We start from the raw sequence: 19,525 nt of genomic DNA, 5'->3' as shown, positions 1-19,525 counted from the left end.
CTGGACCCAAGGAAAAGGTGTCCAAGGATCTATGGGCAACATCTTTCAAATAAAATGAGGTGAAAGTTGTTTGGCGCTTCCACACGCCAGCTTTCAGAATTTTATCCACAGACATGTTCTTCTTAAATGCCAGGGAAGCACTCACACCCCTGATGTCATGAGCTCTAGCTCCCACCTGGCTATCTGACCCTCTGTCTTCTGCAGTATAAGCATCTCTGATCGTCTCCCTTAGCCAAAATGATATTGTATTCTTGGACACTTCCTTCTTGTTCCGTCCTGTACTTACGAACAACCTCTGGCACCCCGGCCTGCGGGGTTTTGCCTTGTTCTCTTTTTAAGTACTCCCTTTTAGTGCCCTGACGGGGCACAGGAGCATCTCAGCTTTGTCGTTGTCTACAAAGTCTGCCAAGGAAGGTATGGTAAAGGAGTCGAATCTGCCGTCTACTATTGTTGGATTTTGGGTCTTTGCCACGAATTCTGGGACAAACTCGCACACCATTGATCTCCAACCTCTCGAGTGCTTTATGAGATATGAGAGGCCATGTAGCTCCCCCACCCATTTTGGTTGAAGCCAGGGCCAATAAGAAGACTGTCTTCAGGGTCAGGCTCCTATCCGTGGACTGCCTTAGTGGTTCGTAGGGGGGTTTTGTCAGACTACTCAGTACCTTGGTCAGATCCCAATCTGGGGCTTTTAGCTCCTTTGGTGGGCATGACTGTTCAAAGCTCCTCATCAGCATGGCCAACGATATGTCCACTCCTTTCATTCGTAAGACTGAGGCTAGAGCAGCCCTGTACCCCTTCACTGCAGATACAGACATATGTTTTTCTGTTCTGAGATATATCAGAAAGTCTGCTAACTGCTGAATAGTGGTACCGAGTGGAGACACGTTCCCTCTACGACACCAATCACAGTATGCTGACCACTTTCCTTGGTATACTGTCGCAGATGATTTTCTGATATTACCTGCCATCTGAGTTGCTGCTTTCTGCGAAAACCCTCGCTCTCGGAGGAGATACTTGACAGTCTCCACCCGTGAAGCGATAGGGACTTCACCCGACTGGTGGTACCTCTCCACGTGAGGCTGACACAGAAGGTTGCTCCATGGAGGTAACTCTCTTGGCACATCTACTAGGAGTTCCAGTAGGTCTGGAAACCACTCTGCTTTCGGCCATAACGGGGCTACCAGGGTCATCTTGAGGTTCTGAGACCGCATTACCCTGTTCAGAACCTGACGGATTAGACAAAATGGAGGAAATGCGTACACGTCCAGATTGTCCCAGGGGTGTTGTAGCGCATCTTCTGCTACTGCCTCTGCGTCCGGGACTACTGAACAATACACTTCCAACTTTTTGTTGTACCTGGTTGCGAATAGGTCTATGATCGGTCCTTCCCACAACATGAGCATCCTGTCCACTACCTGTTGGTGTAGGGACCACTCCGTTCCCAGAATCTGATCCCTGCGGCTCAACTTGTCGGCCACTATCTTTTTCCTTTTTTCCCCGAATATACCTGGCCTTGATGTCTACCAGGTTCTCTATAGCCCACTGGTGAAGTTGAACTGTCATCACATGTAACTGCCGAGAAACTAAGCCTCCTTGCTTGTTTATATAAGCTACTACTGTGGTGTTGTCTGACATCAATACCACTGAGTGTCCCTTTATTCTCTCCCTGAATTCTTGTAGAGCCAGGAAAGCTGCTTTCAACTCCAGCACGTTTATATGGAGTTCTCTGTCCTTGCAACTCCATTTTGCTGACACCATCAACTCCTCCATATGGGCTCCCCAGCCGCCTTCTAGTGACGCATCCGAGAACAGCAAGAGGTCTGGGGAGGATTGTTGAAGGGAGGACACCCACTGTCAGATTGTCGTCGTCCACCCACCACAGCAAGTCTTTCCTCACTTCTGCCGACAAGGGAATTTGCTCGTACGGGTGATCTACTGTTGGTGACCAAAACTCCTTCATCCTCCATTGTAGAGACCGAAGGTGTAGCCTTCCTTGTGGTACTAGCTTCTCCAGGGAGGTTAGGATTCCCAGCACCACCTGCCACTGTCTTGCTGGCTGTGTCTGCTTTCCGAGAAAGGCATTCACCACTTGTTTGCATTTCTCTACTCTTTGGTCTGTCGGGAATACTTTGGCTTGAGTTGTGTCTATCACCATTCCCAGATATTCCAAACGTTGACTTGGATCCAGCTGCGACTTCTGCTGATTCACCACAATACCTAGGCTGTGACAAAGCTGCAGGAGGGCCGCCCTGTCCTGAGTAATTTCTCCTGGACTTTGCTATCACCAGCCAATCGTCCAGATATCTTATTAGCCTGATCCCTGAGCATGCGCCCACGCCGACACGAGGGTGAACACTCTTGTAAAAACTTGAGGAGACGTTGTCAATCCGAAGCACAGGACCTTGAATTCGAAAGCTTTCCCTGCAAGACTGAAGCGGAGAAATTTCCTTGAAGACTGATGGACTGGTATCTGAAAGTATGCGTCCTTTAAATCGACTGTCAGCATAAAGTCTCCGATTCTGACTGCTTGTAGAACCGTTTTCGGAGTTTCCATCTTGAAACTGGTTTTCCTTATAAACCGATTCAGCGTTGACAGGTGTATTACTGTCCTCCACTCCCCGTTGGCTTTGGGTACCAGGAAAATCCTGCTGTAGAAGCCTTTTGTCGGACTGCATACCTGTTGCACAGCTCCTTTTTCCATCATCTTCTTCACTTCGTCCTGCAGAATAGTGGCCTTCTGAGATTTGTGGGCATAAGTGACGTGGGGTAATGGTTGATCTGTCAGGGGCGGGTTACCTCGAACGGAATCAAATACCCGATCCTGAGAACATCCACCACCCACTGCTCTGCCCCTAGTTCCTGCCACACCTTCCAGTGATTTGGGCCAAAGGCAACCCCCCACTGGTGTGGCCGAGTGATGGGAGGCGCCCATCCTATCTTCTTGAGCCTCTCCCTCTTCCCCTATTGCCCCTTCCTCTGTTGTTTCTATTGTGAAAGGGCCGATGAGTTATCCTCTTTGGGGAAGAGGGTCTTGTGACTCTATTAGGGATGCTATGTCTCACTGTCTTCTTTCGAGACATCTGCTGTTGTCTTCCCTCCAAAGGAGTAGTTTGGCTGTTAGACGTTTTCCTAACTGCCTGTTGCACCAACCTATCGTTAGTGTCCATCCTTCTTCTATCTATCGCCTCTTCCAGTATGACCTCTGGCAACAGTAGTTGCGATTCCAAGATATCCCCATTCCTCATTGCTAACAGGGAATCCAAATCCACATTGCGGCTTAGTCTAGCCAATGCTGCATCTCTCCTCATTAGCAGGATATTTGCCCAAACATTGGCACTTACGTTTGTCAGGTACGCAATCGCCTTGGACCCTGACTGTAGTAATCTAATGAACAATGGTTCATCCACTACTTTCCTTGTTGCTTCTGAGGATGCAATTTTCGCCACTGCTGTTGACCAAAGGTCTAACCAGGACGCAGCCTGATAGACAGAAGAAGCTGTTGCTTCTAACGTAGCAGCCTCTTGGTACGTCATCGAAGGGCACTCCATTTTAACCTGATCCAAGGTTAATCCAGGCCTTAACCTTACAACATTAGGGTTCATTTGTCTAGACAGCAAAGGGACCTTCGGTGTCGTATAATATTTCCTTTGTTTTATCATTGGAGGGGGAATAAATTTAAATGATCTATTAGATCTTAAGGAATTATCCCTCCCTGCAATCTTTGCGTTTACGTGTTGCAAGACCGATTCCGCATGACTCGAACAAGGCAATTCATACGACACCTTGGTATCCCTCTTTAGTCCAAACGCCATGTCAATTCCAGGAGGAAGCATACTGGCCGGTGTTTCTGTCTTCTCCGAAAGGCTATTGAATTGACGAATCAAATCAATAACCTCTGCATACGAGGCCAGAAACTCTTGGTTTTCTCCTTCCTCCGGCTCTAGTGTACCACTCTCCGTCACGAGGGATGTTGTCTCGCCTTCAGACTTTTGTAAACAACAGAACAGCACAAGCAAGAGTCAAAAAGCAGTGGATGCCAGGAATTGTGGATGAGCAGTGAAATGCCTAAGAATTACCCAGAACTCTGGAAAGTTGTTCTTACTTGTCTTCACAACATAACTAATGAAGACTCACAATTGCTTCAGTATCAGGGAAGATGCTGATTATCCTTTAATAATTGGCTTCTTGTAAATTTCCTTCCAAATGTGACGTCCATTGATTTGCAACTAGAGTAGGAGTTTCCAGTCCATAGTTCTTTCCTAACTACAATCATTAATATGTCTAACTTCTCTAGATGCACTAACTTTTAGCTAACTTAGGGGGTCATGAGATCTCAAGTTGGCTGGCTCTCTTAATTTTCAGTGGAGCTACTCAATTTCTTTAATTGTACTTTGCCTCAGTTTTCCCTGAATTCAAGAACAAACCCTTCTGGCAAACCTAATGGAAATACAGAAATGGGATTTGGTTGTGGTTCTTAGTAAAAATCAGAGATACAGATGTTAAAGAAAAGTGGAACTATACTCTTTAGGCACCAGTTATTATCACTAAGAATTATGTTTGCTAAAAGAAGTTCTCAGAAAACATCAAAATGGCTTCAAATTTGATACAAGAATCTCAAGTATTTACACAGTTAATGTATTGACATAATTTTTAAATGTTTTTGGGAGTTCCTTCCATTAAAACTAGGCAATGAACTGTTTGGTGTATTCCACACCACTCTTGATTTCTCTTTACCAGTTACAGTGCTGATTATTTACTTTGGTTTCCTGTATGTCCTTGCGAGATCAGCTCCAAGCATACTGTCGTCCGTTTAGCAATGGGCAATCACCAGTTAATGGCGGGGCTTCAATTCTCAGCCTAGAGACAACAACAAAAAATCGTTGTTAACTAGAATATCACAATAATTATGTTAATAAATGGTGTTTACAATGCTGTAAGCACCATCAAGCCACTTATAGCACGGTTAACTGGTTATGGGCGCCAATAAGTTGCTTACTGATGTTGATAAACTACTTAATTGCACCAAAAATTGCTTACTGGCACCAAAAATTGCTTACTGGCACCAAAAATCTGGTTATCGATGTGCTAGCCAAGCGACACAACACTTAAAATGTTAACCGATGCCAGTGGTGGTGCATCTATACCTACCATGAAATTTCTTGGAAGCCATGTTGGGTTATTCATTAGTTAGACAACCAAAAACATGGAAAGTCAATAAATTGTTCAAAGAGTTGTCTACTTTCTTTTCCACTCTTGCCTTGGGGAACCCATGCACCTGATTCATAGAGGTTTGAACAAACATTTTGTACTCCTGAGCAGGCATCATGAACTGGGACAATTTTGGTCATGAATTGGAGTATATTCATGATGAGATATTTGTACACTGAGGTTCCTCAGTATAAATTAAAATTAAAAATTATTTACCATATATATATATATATATGTAACAGGTAAATTTTGGTATTGTATAATTCTTATTGACAGTATTTATAAACCAAGTACTCTTAGGACATTTGTAGTATGGTTAGTATCTGGAAGGTCATCATTAGCTCTTTACCCATTTGTTAAGCAGTATGTTGATGTGCACAGCCAGTTAGAGGAATAGCAGATGAGAGGTGGGTGGTAGTAAGGAAATGTGTAAACTCCTCCCCCTCCCATTGTAAGCCTGTTGATGTCTATCACATATACTGTACTTAGCGTATAAGAAAAACCGAATTGATGACTCGAGTGTAACACATAATAGTTGTCCATTGTATATATGCCATTCTATTTTGTATCCTATCAGTAGCATACAACCTTGCTCCTCTTCTTTAATTTGCTGTTTATAGTAGTAACCTAGAAAATTGCTGCATTTTGGTTGATTGCAATATTGTGTTTATTGTGTTTATGTATTGCTCATATCTATGTATGTTCTCGAGTGTACCCATAACTTCTTGTCCTTTCCTTTTTAACTTTTATCTGTTTAGTTTTAAATTATACAATTCTGTAACCATTTATTTTTGTGCCATAATTTTTCTATTAGTTTGTCTTATTTTGTCTGGTGATTTATGTCTTTTATTTTTTTTTCTTAGGCTACATAACTTTTACATTCTTTCATAATTTTATCATTAGTATATTCAGTGCCATTTTGTTTTCAAGTTTTTTAATTTTGGATGCATCTGTACATCAGTCTGTTTTATACCTCCCAGTTTGCTGTTTTCTAAGTTGCTTTCTGCCTCATCACCTTCATGCACTGTTCTTTCATTCATTGCTTTCATGAAATTATTTTACATTTATTTTGCTTACATATTGTAGTACAACTATTTCTGCACTATTATATATATATATATATATAATGTATGTGTGTGTGTTTATACCTGTAAGGATACTTGTAGGAAAAAAGTAAAAGTAAAAGGAGGGCAAAGGAACAGAATAACTTAGATTGAGGAGTTTTTAATATTAACATAAAAAACAATCATGTGACAAACAAATGCAAAGTTATCGATGTTAAAAAGTGAAAGGGCAAAAGAAAGAAAGAATAGTGCATTAGAAAATTAAAATGGTATAGAATAAAAATATATCAGAACTAGGGGAAGAACAAAAGTATTTTCAAGGGAAAGTATTAGTCAGCAAAAAATGTAAGGGGCACAAGATGACAATGCTTTCAAGGAGGTTGAAGCTGTAAAAACAGTCACAAAACATGTATCCCTGAACATGAGGCCTTCTGAATGTTCACCTCTATCATATGTAATCATGACAGTGAAGAAGATGAAACCCATTGTTGTTTAATTGTGATGTTTATATCACAAATACTACATTGTAGTATTTTTATCACTTGTTTATATCACAAATACTACATTATAGTATTTTTATCACTCTTTGGCCACACTTGTTTGATGCAGGTATTTAATGAATAGGCTACATACCGAACAGAAAGCAAACAGTTGAGAATAATTTGACATATAAAATTTTCAACCAAATGTTAATATTATTAAGTCTTGAAAATAAATCCCAATCATAAAAACCATAATTTATTAAACAACATTCAATATAATCATTAAAGAACAAACTGCAGCCCACCCCTGTTAATAGTAAAAGTGTTAAATCTGTGTTTGGTCAATTTAAAAGATGATTATGATGATAATACTATTACTCCCATAGTCTCCAGCACTAATAAGGATGCATATAAATTATTCTCATTTCAAGACATCAGTTTTGAAGTAAATGATAACCAACTTTTTTACTGAAAAATATTACAAAAAAATTAGTTGATATATAGTAGCCCTCATCTTGGAAATGGCAGGGTTGTTCTAGATAGCTAACAAAGAATGAGAAGTATTTTGCACATTTGAACATTTTGAAGCCAACCCATAGCTCAGTAATGTCACAATTTCAGTCTAAAACTAAGTTTTACATTAATTGAAGAGATCAAAGAAATGTGTATGTAATGTATAATGGTAGTGGAGCGTAACATTGTCATAACAATGTAACTATCAAGTAAAGAGTTTCATTTCTGTACTATTAAGATTACCAGTTTTTTTTTCATCAAACATACCAGCTGCTATGACTGCCATTGTTAGTTCACAATTATGTAGATCTGATAATCTGCAGGATATTATAAAAAATCTATATTTAAATGTCAGATATGTGAGATTACTTCATAATTCTAAATTTAACATTGATAGGGAAAGAACTCAAATATTTGGGTCCAAGTTGACCTACTTAAATATTACCTTGATTTACTGAGTATTCTTTACCTCATTTTGTGAAATTTATGTGTGGAATATTCAAGTTACTGCACTCCTATATAACATCCAAATGTACTTACAAACATTAAGAACATTGTTTCCAAAGTTTCTCCTTCTGATGATAGTTGTTTATATTCTAATTAAATATAACACCTAACCCAAAAATTACTCTTACAAGTGATATAAAGATATCTTACAGAGGCATTAACGATGTTTTCTAATCAAGTCAAGGGAATGTTAACTGTAATGAGTTTGCAAAAGGCCTGGGTAAGAATGTAAATGCAGAATTTTAATGTTAACAGGTTTTAAAATTGTTCCTGCCTTACAGGAAAGAAATGCTTTTCATTTTCTTAATTGTTGAAGATGCTTTTTGATAGCTTATTATTTGTCCCTTCTTTACACAGAATGACAGTTGCCTTTTTATCACTACTAAAACTTTCCTTTGACTTTCCTTTCCAAGCCACTTTATTAGTGTTTTGGTGTAAAATCTTCCAGTTACAATTAATTGTTCTCTATTATTTAATGAGAAAGTGTTGCTGGCTTTTGTACATGTGGCTGTATATAAATACAGTAGTTGGAACTGGTTGTTAATGAATTTTTTCCTCACAGTTGGATATAGTGGGCTATGAATACCATTATTAAATATTTAGATGTGTTATTGTAGTATTTCATTGATGCCTTAGATATGATTCTAGTGTTGATGAACTCTTAATATAAAAAAATCAAAGGTGTACTGGAGATTGTTGAAAATCATGAAATACTTCAAAGTGTTTGCTGTTTCAAAAAGAAATTATAAATTTGTTACTTATTTTCAGTGCCATGAGGAAATTCCAGTCTCTTGACCGAACTGCTCGGTCTGACCAGTCAGACACAACCCTGGCTACAGTTCATCAGAACACCATTACGGGTCTTGCAATTTTTTCTGGAGATAAAGCTGGTGCTCAGGCCATCTCTACATGTGGGGCAGACTCTCAACTGGTCATATGGAACTTTAAGGTCAGTGGATGCTTGTGAACACTATCCTAAAAAGGGAAGAGGTATACATTGTTCTTTCCATTTTTGTGCTATAGTATATAAACAGACGTCTTTTAGTATGGCAAACCCATTAATCATACATAGCTTGAATTGTAGAGATTACTTTTAGGTGGACCAATTTGAAACAGCATGCCTGACCAACTCTAAAAGGTCTGTAATGCTGTGGTTATTCAATTTTATATATGCCCCCTCTTTCAGGACTAGCAGACATTTTAAACTTTTGTGTTTTGCCTTTTATGGATTACCAGTCCCAAATCTAATTCTCTAAATGCTTGGTATATCCTGTTACTGTGGTTTTTAAACCAGCGACTGACTAGCATTGCTGTAGCATTAATGTGAAAAGCCTGTTGCCCTTTCTGTTTCATATATTTTTGCAATGTTTCTCACTTTTGTACAGCTAGTTTGATATTTTTCTTTTAAACAGGCACTGAGTTAGTGTAACTTAACCCTTGCCTCACTTCTATGATGGTTTATTCTATGATGGTTTAATGTTTGCCAAGTAATGTTTACTTGACCCATTTGGTCTCAGTTAAGTCTCGGCTAATAACTTCTTTTTAGTATTTGTTTCATTAATGTCTTCATTATGCCTCAACCTACTTGAAGGAGTAAGAAGAGGGAATCTTGTGTTAGTCATCCTCAGGGAAGGACCCCAGCGGCGTGGTTGGTATGGTATTAGCGTCCCACCTCGGTGGTCGCGGGTTCGATTCTCGGCCATGCCATTGAGGAGTGAGAGATGTGTATTTCTGGTGATAGAAGTTCACTCTCGACGTGGTTCGGAAGTCACATAAAGCCATTGGTCCTGTTGCTGAATAACCACCAGTTCCATGCAACGTAAAAGCACCATACAAACAAAAACAAACAACCTATTTATGGTGCCCTTCTTGTATGGGCAAGCAGTTTTTCTGACTTGACTAACTTGCAGTTTGTGTAAGGAGTGGCCTCTTATTCACTGGTAAAGTTTACACAGCAGTGTACCTACTAGGGACAATTTGCTTCATTTTCTGGAGTAGTTGGACTTGTCTTTTTGTACCACATCAGCTACTGATGAGTTTCCTCCCATAAAGCTTCTCCATTTCCATGCCACCTGATCATGTGGGGACTGTACATTTCTGAAGCGGGCTTTCTCCAGTTTTGATACCTACCATCTTTTTGCCTAAGTTCTCTTCTCTACAGTGCTTCTCCTGTCTACCCTGCGTGTGTTTGTCATTTGCTGCTTATGCTTGTGTGTGTGTGTACACAACCCTGCCTTCTGCCTAGGGTGGGTATTTATCATCTATGCCAAATCTTTGCTCAGCTGATGATTGTATAGCCAGATTTGAGTGAAAACTACATCAGTACCTCAAGATCACTGTCATGCAATTGTTGAGGTCTGTACAGTTGTTAGCGGCAGCCTAACATTTTGACATCTCTGTACATTTCATTGCACAAGCTTGTTCTGGCTTCTACTAGGAAGTTGTTGCATGACATAGCCATTCCTCTTGTTTCAACATTTGTGTACCTTTTTTTCTATTATTATATTATGTAGATATTAACGTGATCCTATGCGTTAGATTTATTTCATTTGCTTCTGTGCCTCAGTATATGCTAATATATACTTATATATTCAACAACTTCAGTGTACTCAAATCTTAGATCTGCTTCTCTGGTGCTTTCAACCATTCTTGCAAATATATCAGATTTCCATGCCCTTGATTGGTTTATCCCACTCCAATGTATATTGATATGAATGGTGGGAATGTGATTTCCAGTTTCAGGCCTTTTGCTTCAGTCATTTCAGTCTGACCCCTCAAATTTCACCTTGGTGACCATAATGGTGCATCTCCTGGGCCTGCCTCTTGTCACAAGTGGATCGTGGTTAGTTATGGCTTCTTCAGGGGAAAAGTTGAAGGGGCATCTGCAGCTTTTTGTATCAGTCCTTCAGTCTGCAGGCCCCAGAAGTCAGATTTGTTGCCATCCACTTGGGTAGTTTACAAGAAAATGTTTGTTCATATATGGAACAAACCTTCGGCCTTAACATTAGGATTTACTAGCACCAAGCTGGAAACCAGTAGAATTAAACTTACACTTGTGAGATCCAGGGACTATGGGCATCTATACCAGGTCACGGGGCATGTATACCCAGAATGCCCTCAGCGTCCTGTGACCCACTAGTTATATTCCTACCGCCTTTAAGATAAGCCGTGTTTACTGTCTATCTGATTTAAAGCCGGTTTTCAGTTTGCCCGTTTTTTATCCATTTCATTTTCATTTTTCTTCTTACTTTTTCTCTCTCTGAGTGTGCTCAGTGTGAGTGTGATCGGTAAGAGCGTATAAGTGGTAAGATGGAAATTTTCGCTTCACCATCGGGATCTTCTGCCATTTCGAAGAGGAGACAAAGGAAATGCTGGTAATCCATAAAAGGAGACAAAGGAAATGCCCCGGAGTCTGTGGCTTTCCATGTTCTAGATTCCTAACTAAGGTGTCGACGGATCCTCATCCAACGTGTAGTAGGTGCAGGGAAAACATATGTGCGATTACTAATCCATGTTCTGTTTGTCAGGGTTGGTTGGTGGAACAGTGGAAAATGTTTTATGAGAAAAGCCAGTACAAAAGGAAGGAGGTGTCGCCAAACCTTACCGGCTTCTTTTGTATCGTCAATAAACCAGACTGCTCCTTATAGAGACAAAGTTATCTCAGTTTCAAGGGAGCCTTCATCTTGGAGGTCTAGATGAGATTCTCGCTCTAGATCCATGAGCAGAGAAAGAGTAAGGAGTTCTCGTTCCCCTGCTGACTATTGGGGATAGTCGGCGGCGGCCATCAGAGATCAAAGAGGCAGCGGCCGTAGGGGCAGGCAGCCGTGAAATTCCCGGCCGTTTGTCAGAGGATAGGGGTGAGATAACATCCCCTGTGGCGGAGCACAGTATGTTAGAGCCGGAAGAAGGAGAAAACCAAGTTTCTGGCCTCGTATGCGGAGGTGATTGATTTGATTCGTCAATTCAATAACCTTTCGGAGAAGACAGAAACACCTGCCAGTATGCTTCCTCCGGAAATTGACATGGTATTTGGATTGAAAAAGGATACCAAGGTGTCGTATGAATTGCCTTGTTCGAGTCATGCAGACTCTGTTTTACAACACGTAAAAACACGGATTGCAGGAAGAGATAATTCCTTAAGATCTAATAGATCATTTAAATTTATTCCTCCTCCAATGATGAAACAAAGGAAATATTATATGACACAGACGGTCCCTTTGCTGTCTAGGCAAGTGAACCCTAATGTGGTAAGGTTAAGGCCTGGATTAACCTTAGATCAGGTTAAAATGGAGTGCCCTTTGATGACTTACCAAGAGGCTGCTATGTTAGAAGCAACAGCATCTTCTGTCTTTCAGACTGCTTCTTGGTTAGATCTTTGGTTGACAGCAGTGGCGAAGATTGCATCCTCAGAAGTGACAAGAAAGGTAGTGGATGAATCATTGTTCATTAGATTACTACAATCAGGTTCCAAAGCGATTGCGTACTTGACAAACTTAAGTGCCAGTGTTTGGGCAAATATCCTGTTAATGAGGAGGGATGCAGCGTTGGCTAGACTAAGCTGCACTGTTGATTTGGATTCCCTGTTAGCGATGAGGAATGGGGATATCTTGGAGTCGCAATTGCTGTTGCCAGAGGTCATACTGGAAGAGGCTATAGATAGAAGAAGGATGGACACTAACGATAGGTTGGTACAGCAGGCAGTTAGGAAAACGTCTTAACAGTCAAGCTACCTCTATGGAGGTAAGGCAACAGCAAATACCTCGGAAGAAGACAGTGAGACATAACATCCCTAATATAGCAACAAGACCCTCTTCCCCAAAGAGGTTAGTTCATCGGCCCTTTCACAATAGAAACAACAGAGGAAGGGGGAGTAGGGGAAGAGGGAGAGGCTCAAGAAGATAGGATGGGCTCCTCTCATCACTCAGCCACACCAGTTGGGGGTTGCCTGGCAAATCACTGGAAGGTGTGGCAGGAACTGGGAGCAGAGCAGTGGGTGGTGGATGTTCTCAGGGTCGGGTATTTGATTCCGTTCAAGGTAACCCCGCCCCTGACAGAACAGCCATTACCTCACCTCGCTTATGCTCAGGAATCTCAGAAGGCCATTACTCTGCAAGAGGAAGTGAAGAAGATGATGGAAAAAGGGGCTGTGGAACAAGTATCCATTCTGTCAAAGGGCTTTTACAGCAGGATTCTCCTGGTACCCAATGCTAATGGGGAGTGGAGGACAGTAATAGACCTGTCAACATTGAATCTGTTTATAAGAAAAACCAGTTTCAAAATGGGAACTCCAAAAACGGTTCTACAAGCAGTCAGGATCAAGGACTTTATGCTGACAATCGATCTGAAGGACGCATACTTTCAGATACCAGTCCATCAGTCTTCAAGGAAATTTTTCCGCTTCAGTCTTGCAGAGATAGCTTTCGAATTCAAAGTCCTGTGCTTCGGATTGACAACGTCTTCTCAAGTTTTTACAAGTCTTCACTCGTGTCGACGTGGGCGCATGCTCAGGGGATCAGGCTAATCCGATATCTAGACGATTGGCTGGTGATAGCGAAGTCCAGAGAGAAATTAATCAGGGACAGGGCGACCCTCCTGCAGTTTTGTCACAGTCTAGGTATTGTGATAAATCAGGAGAAGTCGCAGTTGGATCCAAGTCAACGTTTGGAGTATCTGGGAATGGTTATAGACACGATAAAAGCCAAAGTATTCCTGACAGACCAGAGAATAGAGAAATGCAAACAAGTGGTGAATGCCTTTCTGGGAAAACAAACACAGCCAGCAAGGCAGTGGCAGGTAGTACTGGGAATCCTAACTTCCTTGGAGAAGTTAGTACCACAAGGGAGGCTACACCTTCGATCTCTACAATGGAGGATGAAGGAGTTTTGGTCACCAATAGTAGATCAGCCGTACGAGCAAATTCCCTTGTTGGCAGAAGTGAGGAAAGACTTGCTGTGGTGGGTGAATGATGACAATCTGACAGTGGGTGTCCCCCTTCAACAACCCTCCCCAGACCTCTTGCTGTTCTCAGATGCTTCACTAGAAGGCTGGGGAACCCATATGGAGGAGTTGATGGTGTCAGCAAAATGGAGTTGCGAGGACAGAGAACTCCATATAAACGTGCTGGAGTTAAAAGTAGCGTTTCTAGCTCTACAGGAATTCAGGGAGAGAGTAAGGGACATTCAGTGGTATTGATGTCAGACAACACCACAGTAGTAGCTTATGTAAACAAACAAGGAGGCCTAGTTTCTCAGCAGTTACATGTGATGACAGTTCGACTTCATCAGTGGGCTGTAGAGTAGAGATCATCAGTGGGCTGTAGAGAACCTAGTAGACATCCGGGAAAAAAGAAACATAGTGGCCGAGAAGTTGAGCCGCAGGGATCAGATACTGGGAAAGGAGTGGTCCTTGCACCAACAGGTAGTGGAAAGGATGTTCATGTTGTGGGAAAGGCCGATCAACGAAAAGTTGGAAGTGTATTGTTCGGTAGTCCCAGACGTAGAGGCAGTAGCAGAAGATGCGCTACAACACCCTTGGGACAATCTGGACGTGTACGCATTTCCTCCATTTTGTCTAATCCGTCAGGTTCTGAACAGGGTAATGCGGTCTCAGAACCTCAAAATAACCCTGGTAGCTCTGTTATGGCCGAAGGCAGAGTGGTTTCCAGACCTGCTGGAACTCCTAATAGACATGCCGAGAGTTACCCCCATGGAGCAACCTACTATGTCAGCTGCAACTCAGATGGCAGGAAATATCAGAAAATCATCTGCGGCAGTATACCAAGGAAAGTGGTCGGCATACTGTGATTGGTGTCGTAGAGGGAACTTGTCTCCACTCAGTACCACTATTTAGCAGTAAGCAGACTTTCTGGTATATCTCAGGACAGAAAGGCATATGTCTGTATCTGCAGTGAAGGGGTACAGGGCTGCTCTAGCCTTAGTCTTACGAATGAAAGAGTGGACATTTCGTCTTCATGGGAGTTGGCCATGCTGATGAAGAGCTTTGAACAGTCATGTCCACCAAAGGAACTAAGAGCCCCAGATTGGGATCTGACCATGGTACTGAGTAGTCTGACAAAACCCCCCTACAAACCACTAAGGCAGTCCACAGATAGGAGCCTGACCCTGAAGACAGTCTTCTTATTGGCCCTAGCTTCAACCAAAAGGGTGGGGGAGCTACATGGCCTGTCATATCTCATAAAGCACTCGAGAGGTTGGAAGTCAATGGTATTCAAGTTTGTTCCAGAATTCGTGGCTAAGACTCAAAACCCAGCAATAATGGACAGCAGATTCGACTCCTTTTCCATACCTTCCTTGGTAGACTTTGTAGACAATGACAAAGATGAGATGCTTCTGTGCCCCGTCAGGGTACTAATAGAGTACTTAACTCTTTCATATCCGCTTAGTTTTGAGCACTGTGTCCCCAGATATCCGAGGTGTCTGGGAGCGCTCGACAGTGTGAAAAAATTATTATTTTGAAAATTCATCAGAATTATAAATTTTATGCCAACAACGTTCATTTTGCTGTCCTTTTTTTCTAAATGATAGTATTTTATGGTGGAATAGTCAGAATAAGAGTCCCAGCCCTCTAAATACGAAAAAATTTGAGTTGTTTAACAAAAAAACAAAAAAATCTTTACTTTTTTTTGTTTTCGTTCCTAACCCAAAAACTATGAAAGTCAGGCAAATGAATTATTTTTTATGAGAAAGCCAATAAAATTCCCTAAATATCGACATATAAATCAATGGAAAACGAATAAGTCCAGCTTGTGAAAAATTGATAGAAAAGAGGATAAGAAACATAGTGCTCTGCCCGGCACATAGTGAGAATTATCGCTAGAAAAAAAAATTTTTTTAAGAGCCCTATCTTGGTTATTTTTCATTAAAATTCCTTTGTAAATATACGAAAATGTAGAGGAAACGTTAAAGAATAAAGGGAAGGTCAAGAAAAATGGCTTTGGATACGGCAACAGTTTCATTTTGACGTTATAAATTGATTGAAACGAAAAAAAATTTATTGCTATAATAACAATTTTTTGAAGAGCCCTATCTCGGTTATTTTTCATAGAAATTACTTTGTAAATATACGAAAATGCAGAGGAAAAGTTGATGAATAAAGGGAGAGTTAAGAAAAATGGCTTTGGGGTCACTGAGAGGGAAGTGTAGGTGCGATCAGCTGGTTTCATTGTGAGAATTTTACTACGCCAGGGATTTGAGCATGCGCAGTACAAAAACTACTTTGTGGCGTATTGATACCCAAGATAAACGGTCCAAGATATGATCTAGCCTATGGAAATCGCTACTTGTCCGAAAATAAAAAAAAAATGCCCCTACCACACGTACGAAAAATTTCTGTAAATTTTATGTACCGCTACGTCAGTTGGAGAGATAGGGGATAGAGTATTTTTACGTACTATTACGTCAGTTGGACATGAAAGGGTTAAGAAGGACAAGACACCTCAGGCCTGGGGTGCCGGAGGTTGTTCATAAGTACAGGACGGAACAAGAAGGAAGTGTCCAGGAATACAATATCGTTTTGGCTAAGGGAGATGATCAGGAATGCCTACATGACAGAAGACAGGGGGTCAAATAGCCAGGAGAGAGCTAGAGCTCATGACATCAGAGGCTTGAGTGCTTCTTTGGCATTTAAGATGATGTCTGTGGAGCGAATTCTGAAAGCTGGTGTTTGGAAACGCCAAACAACTTTCACCTCATTTTATTTAAAAGACGTTGCCCGTAGATCCTTGGACACTTTTTCCTTGGGTCCAGTGGTGGCGGCCCAACAAGTGATATAGCTCATCCAGTACCCCTGGCGGGTCAGTTTGTGTCTAGTCTAAGATGAAGGTATGAAAGTAGAATGAATGGGATGACTGGTCTTTTTTCTTTACTACTTTCTTTCTACTTCTTTACCTACGGGCAGTATGAAGGAGAGTACTCATATGCTGGAACGGAATAGATGCAGGTGAGGTGGTCAGCCATACTGTGAAGTTATCTTAGGTTATGGTATACTTTTCAGTAGCAACACACCCCTCTAGATAATAGGGAAGAGAGGGGTAAGTGTGGATCCAGATACAAGGGACAAGAGTAGTTTGTGAGAAGGGAAGGTTCTCTGTTCTCCCATAATGTGTAAACCATAGAATGGTATCAGCACCCAGTGAGGGAAACCAATAGATTCTCTTATATCTTTGGTTCTAGGTTCATTGTCCATTCTCTTGGAATTCCCCTAATATTCGGAAATGGATAAGGTGGCAAATTCCCAGTCAATTATAGCTATAGACTTACCTCCCTCCAATAAGTAAGTCTATCCTAATGTTAAGACCGAAGGTTTGTTCCGTATATGAACAAATACCAAATTTGTAACTAATTTGTATTTTTCATAATTAACAAACCTGAGGTCTTAACAGGTAAAGGCCCACCTCGAACCACCCCTCTAGCAGTCAAAAGTGGGTTAGAAATATAACTGGTGGGTCACAGGACGCCGAGGGCATTCTGGGTATACATGCCCTGTGATCTGGTATAGATGCCAATAGTCCCTGGATCTCACAAGTGTAATTTTAATTCTACTGGTTTCCAGCTTGGCGCTAGTAAATCCTAATGTTAAGACCTCAGGTTTGTTAGTTATGAGAAATACAAATTAGTTACAATTTTGGTATATTTGGCTAGTGTGCATAGCTTCCAGAGTCCATCAGTAAATTTTTTCTTTAAAATTTCCTTAATAGCCAGTAACCAGAAATTGGCTTGTCTTGATCAGCCATCTACTAGTGCCTGATGGCTATTACTGCAGTTCTTTCCTACAACTTCAGTTAACCTGCAAGGCACCTTGGATGGCCGTAGCCAACCAGATCCCACCCAAAGAGGCCCTTCATGCCTGCAATAGCAAGCAATCCCAAAAATTGACAGAAGGAAATTCTAGCCTTAGGTCCCAGTTCTCTAAATGTGATGCCTTGAATGAGTGACTTGACGGGTCATTGCAGCAATTTCAACTTATAAAACATTATTGTTTAGGTGAAGAATTAAAAGGGATAAGGTCAGAATTATTCAGTCTGCTGGCTATGAATGTCTTAATTAGGTGAGAAAGGGAAAGTGTCACAATCATGCCTAAATTCAGTAACCTTTAACAAGTTCTGTTGGAGTAGTCACTTCACACAGTCATTTGTAAGGCTCTGCAACAGGTGTTGGGGACCATTTTATTAGATATGTCTATTGTTGAATGCCAAACTTCCTCTATGCTGTTTTCTACAGCCAGACCCACAGCTTGGTTAGGTGGTGTTGTGCTCCAACTGTAGGGTAGTCATGATCTCTACAAGTTTTCTCCATTAGGAATGCCGAGTCAGGGTAAAGTGAAGTTTCAGGCATCAGCAGACTTGTTTGAATGATCCTTATTGCTCCCTTTTGGCCACAGCAGGAATGGCCTCGGCCTTCTGGGAACCGATCATGAACCATCCCAGGTTTCAGTCAACTTGGTGGATTCTTCTGAAGTAGCAATACCTCCACTGGTTACACCCTCACCCAGAATTGTGTAACTTGTGGTTATCAAGTATAATCTCAAAAAGAGAGACCTTTTGGATGTCACTGTGGATGCTACTATCAATCACTGCAGATACCTACCATAGTCTTTTCCCAGCCAAACCAGGCTTCACAATCATGGTATAGTATGATGAATAGGGTTTTTAGGGTTTTTATCCCCCAAGTAGGTGAGGTGAAGCACTCTCACGCACAGAAGGCGACACCACAAAGTCCAGCATTCTCCATTTGACTCGAGGGGCAGGAGGAGGAGATGAATAAGCTGAAGGCGATGGAGGACAGTGCTTACTCCCAGTGCTTACTCCCTCTATGGCGTCTCTTGCTAGAAGGAGGTGAAGAAGAATCACTCCTACGATGCTTCTTGCTAGAGAGAGCAGGATACCTCTCATGAAAATCAGTCCAGCTTCTCAACCATAGCATGAAAATATGCTTCTGATGGTTCAGCAGGAGGTTGTGATGACATCATATGTGGAGATGACGTTTTGAATTTTGGCCTAGCCTAACCCCTTTATTTCTCTATAAAAATGAATAATCTACCCACCTGTACGCTTTCTCCTGCTCCAGTACACTCCAGAAATCACCTTAGAACAACAGCACCACAAGACTTATGACCCAAAAAACAACTACCAGACAGAGAGCTCTCCCATACCAACCACACACCACCAACACATGCTTTCTACTGCCCCGTGTTATTGTTTACATCCTGCCGACGCCGACGCCATCTTGTCTATGACGTCACAACACAACTTAAATACATCAACAGACACCTTCTAGAATCTACCACATGCTGTCCATATATAGGACACCCACCATATTTCAACGATGCATAAAATACCCATAACAATTATACAATATATAATCACACTTATCTATACCCATAACAATTATACAATATATAATCAGACGTCACAACAACGGGAGGCAGACCACCACAGCTGAAGTTATAGCTTGGAGTGACTGCATGACATCTTGAATGGTAGAGCTGGTCGGTGGCCTCACTGGCGGAGTGATAAGGGGTGACCCAATAAACACCAATGTTGACAAAGGCATCCCGTTAGGAGGCAGCACACAAGAGCCAAAGTAGTGTAGGCCTGGAGGTAGCGTGGGGGACTGCCGAGGGTGCCAGAGGGGGTGACGAACACCCATGAAATGCGAGAGTAGGCCTAGAGACACCCAAACAGTTACCATTTTGTTTGACTCAATATCTGAAGTAAGCAAAATGCATAGC

The 19,525-nt window shown here is 41.6% G+C and overlaps 1 protein-coding gene across 1 annotated transcript in view; it reads left to right on the top strand.

The window, feature by feature from the left end:
- LOC135222982 (actin-related protein 2/3 complex subunit 1A-like) overlaps positions 1–19,525 on the top strand; it is a 174,884-nt gene that overhangs the window by 153,611 nt on the left and 1,748 nt on the right. Inside the window, exon 9 of the mRNA XM_064261485.1 lies at positions 8,546–8,726. Within this exon, the coding sequence (XP_064117555.1) occupies positions 8,546–8,726 (181 nt within the window). The remainder of the gene's footprint in view (positions 1–8,545; positions 8,727–19,525) is intronic.

The sequence above is a fragment of the Macrobrachium nipponense genome, chromosome 20 (assembly GCF_015104395.2).
Source record: "Macrobrachium nipponense isolate FS-2020 chromosome 20, ASM1510439v2, whole genome shotgun sequence".
NCBI lineage: Eukaryota > Metazoa > Arthropoda > Malacostraca > Decapoda > Palaemonidae > Macrobrachium > Macrobrachium nipponense.
Note: the sequence above shows the minus strand (reverse complement) of the source record. Positions and strands in the feature narration are given on the sequence as shown.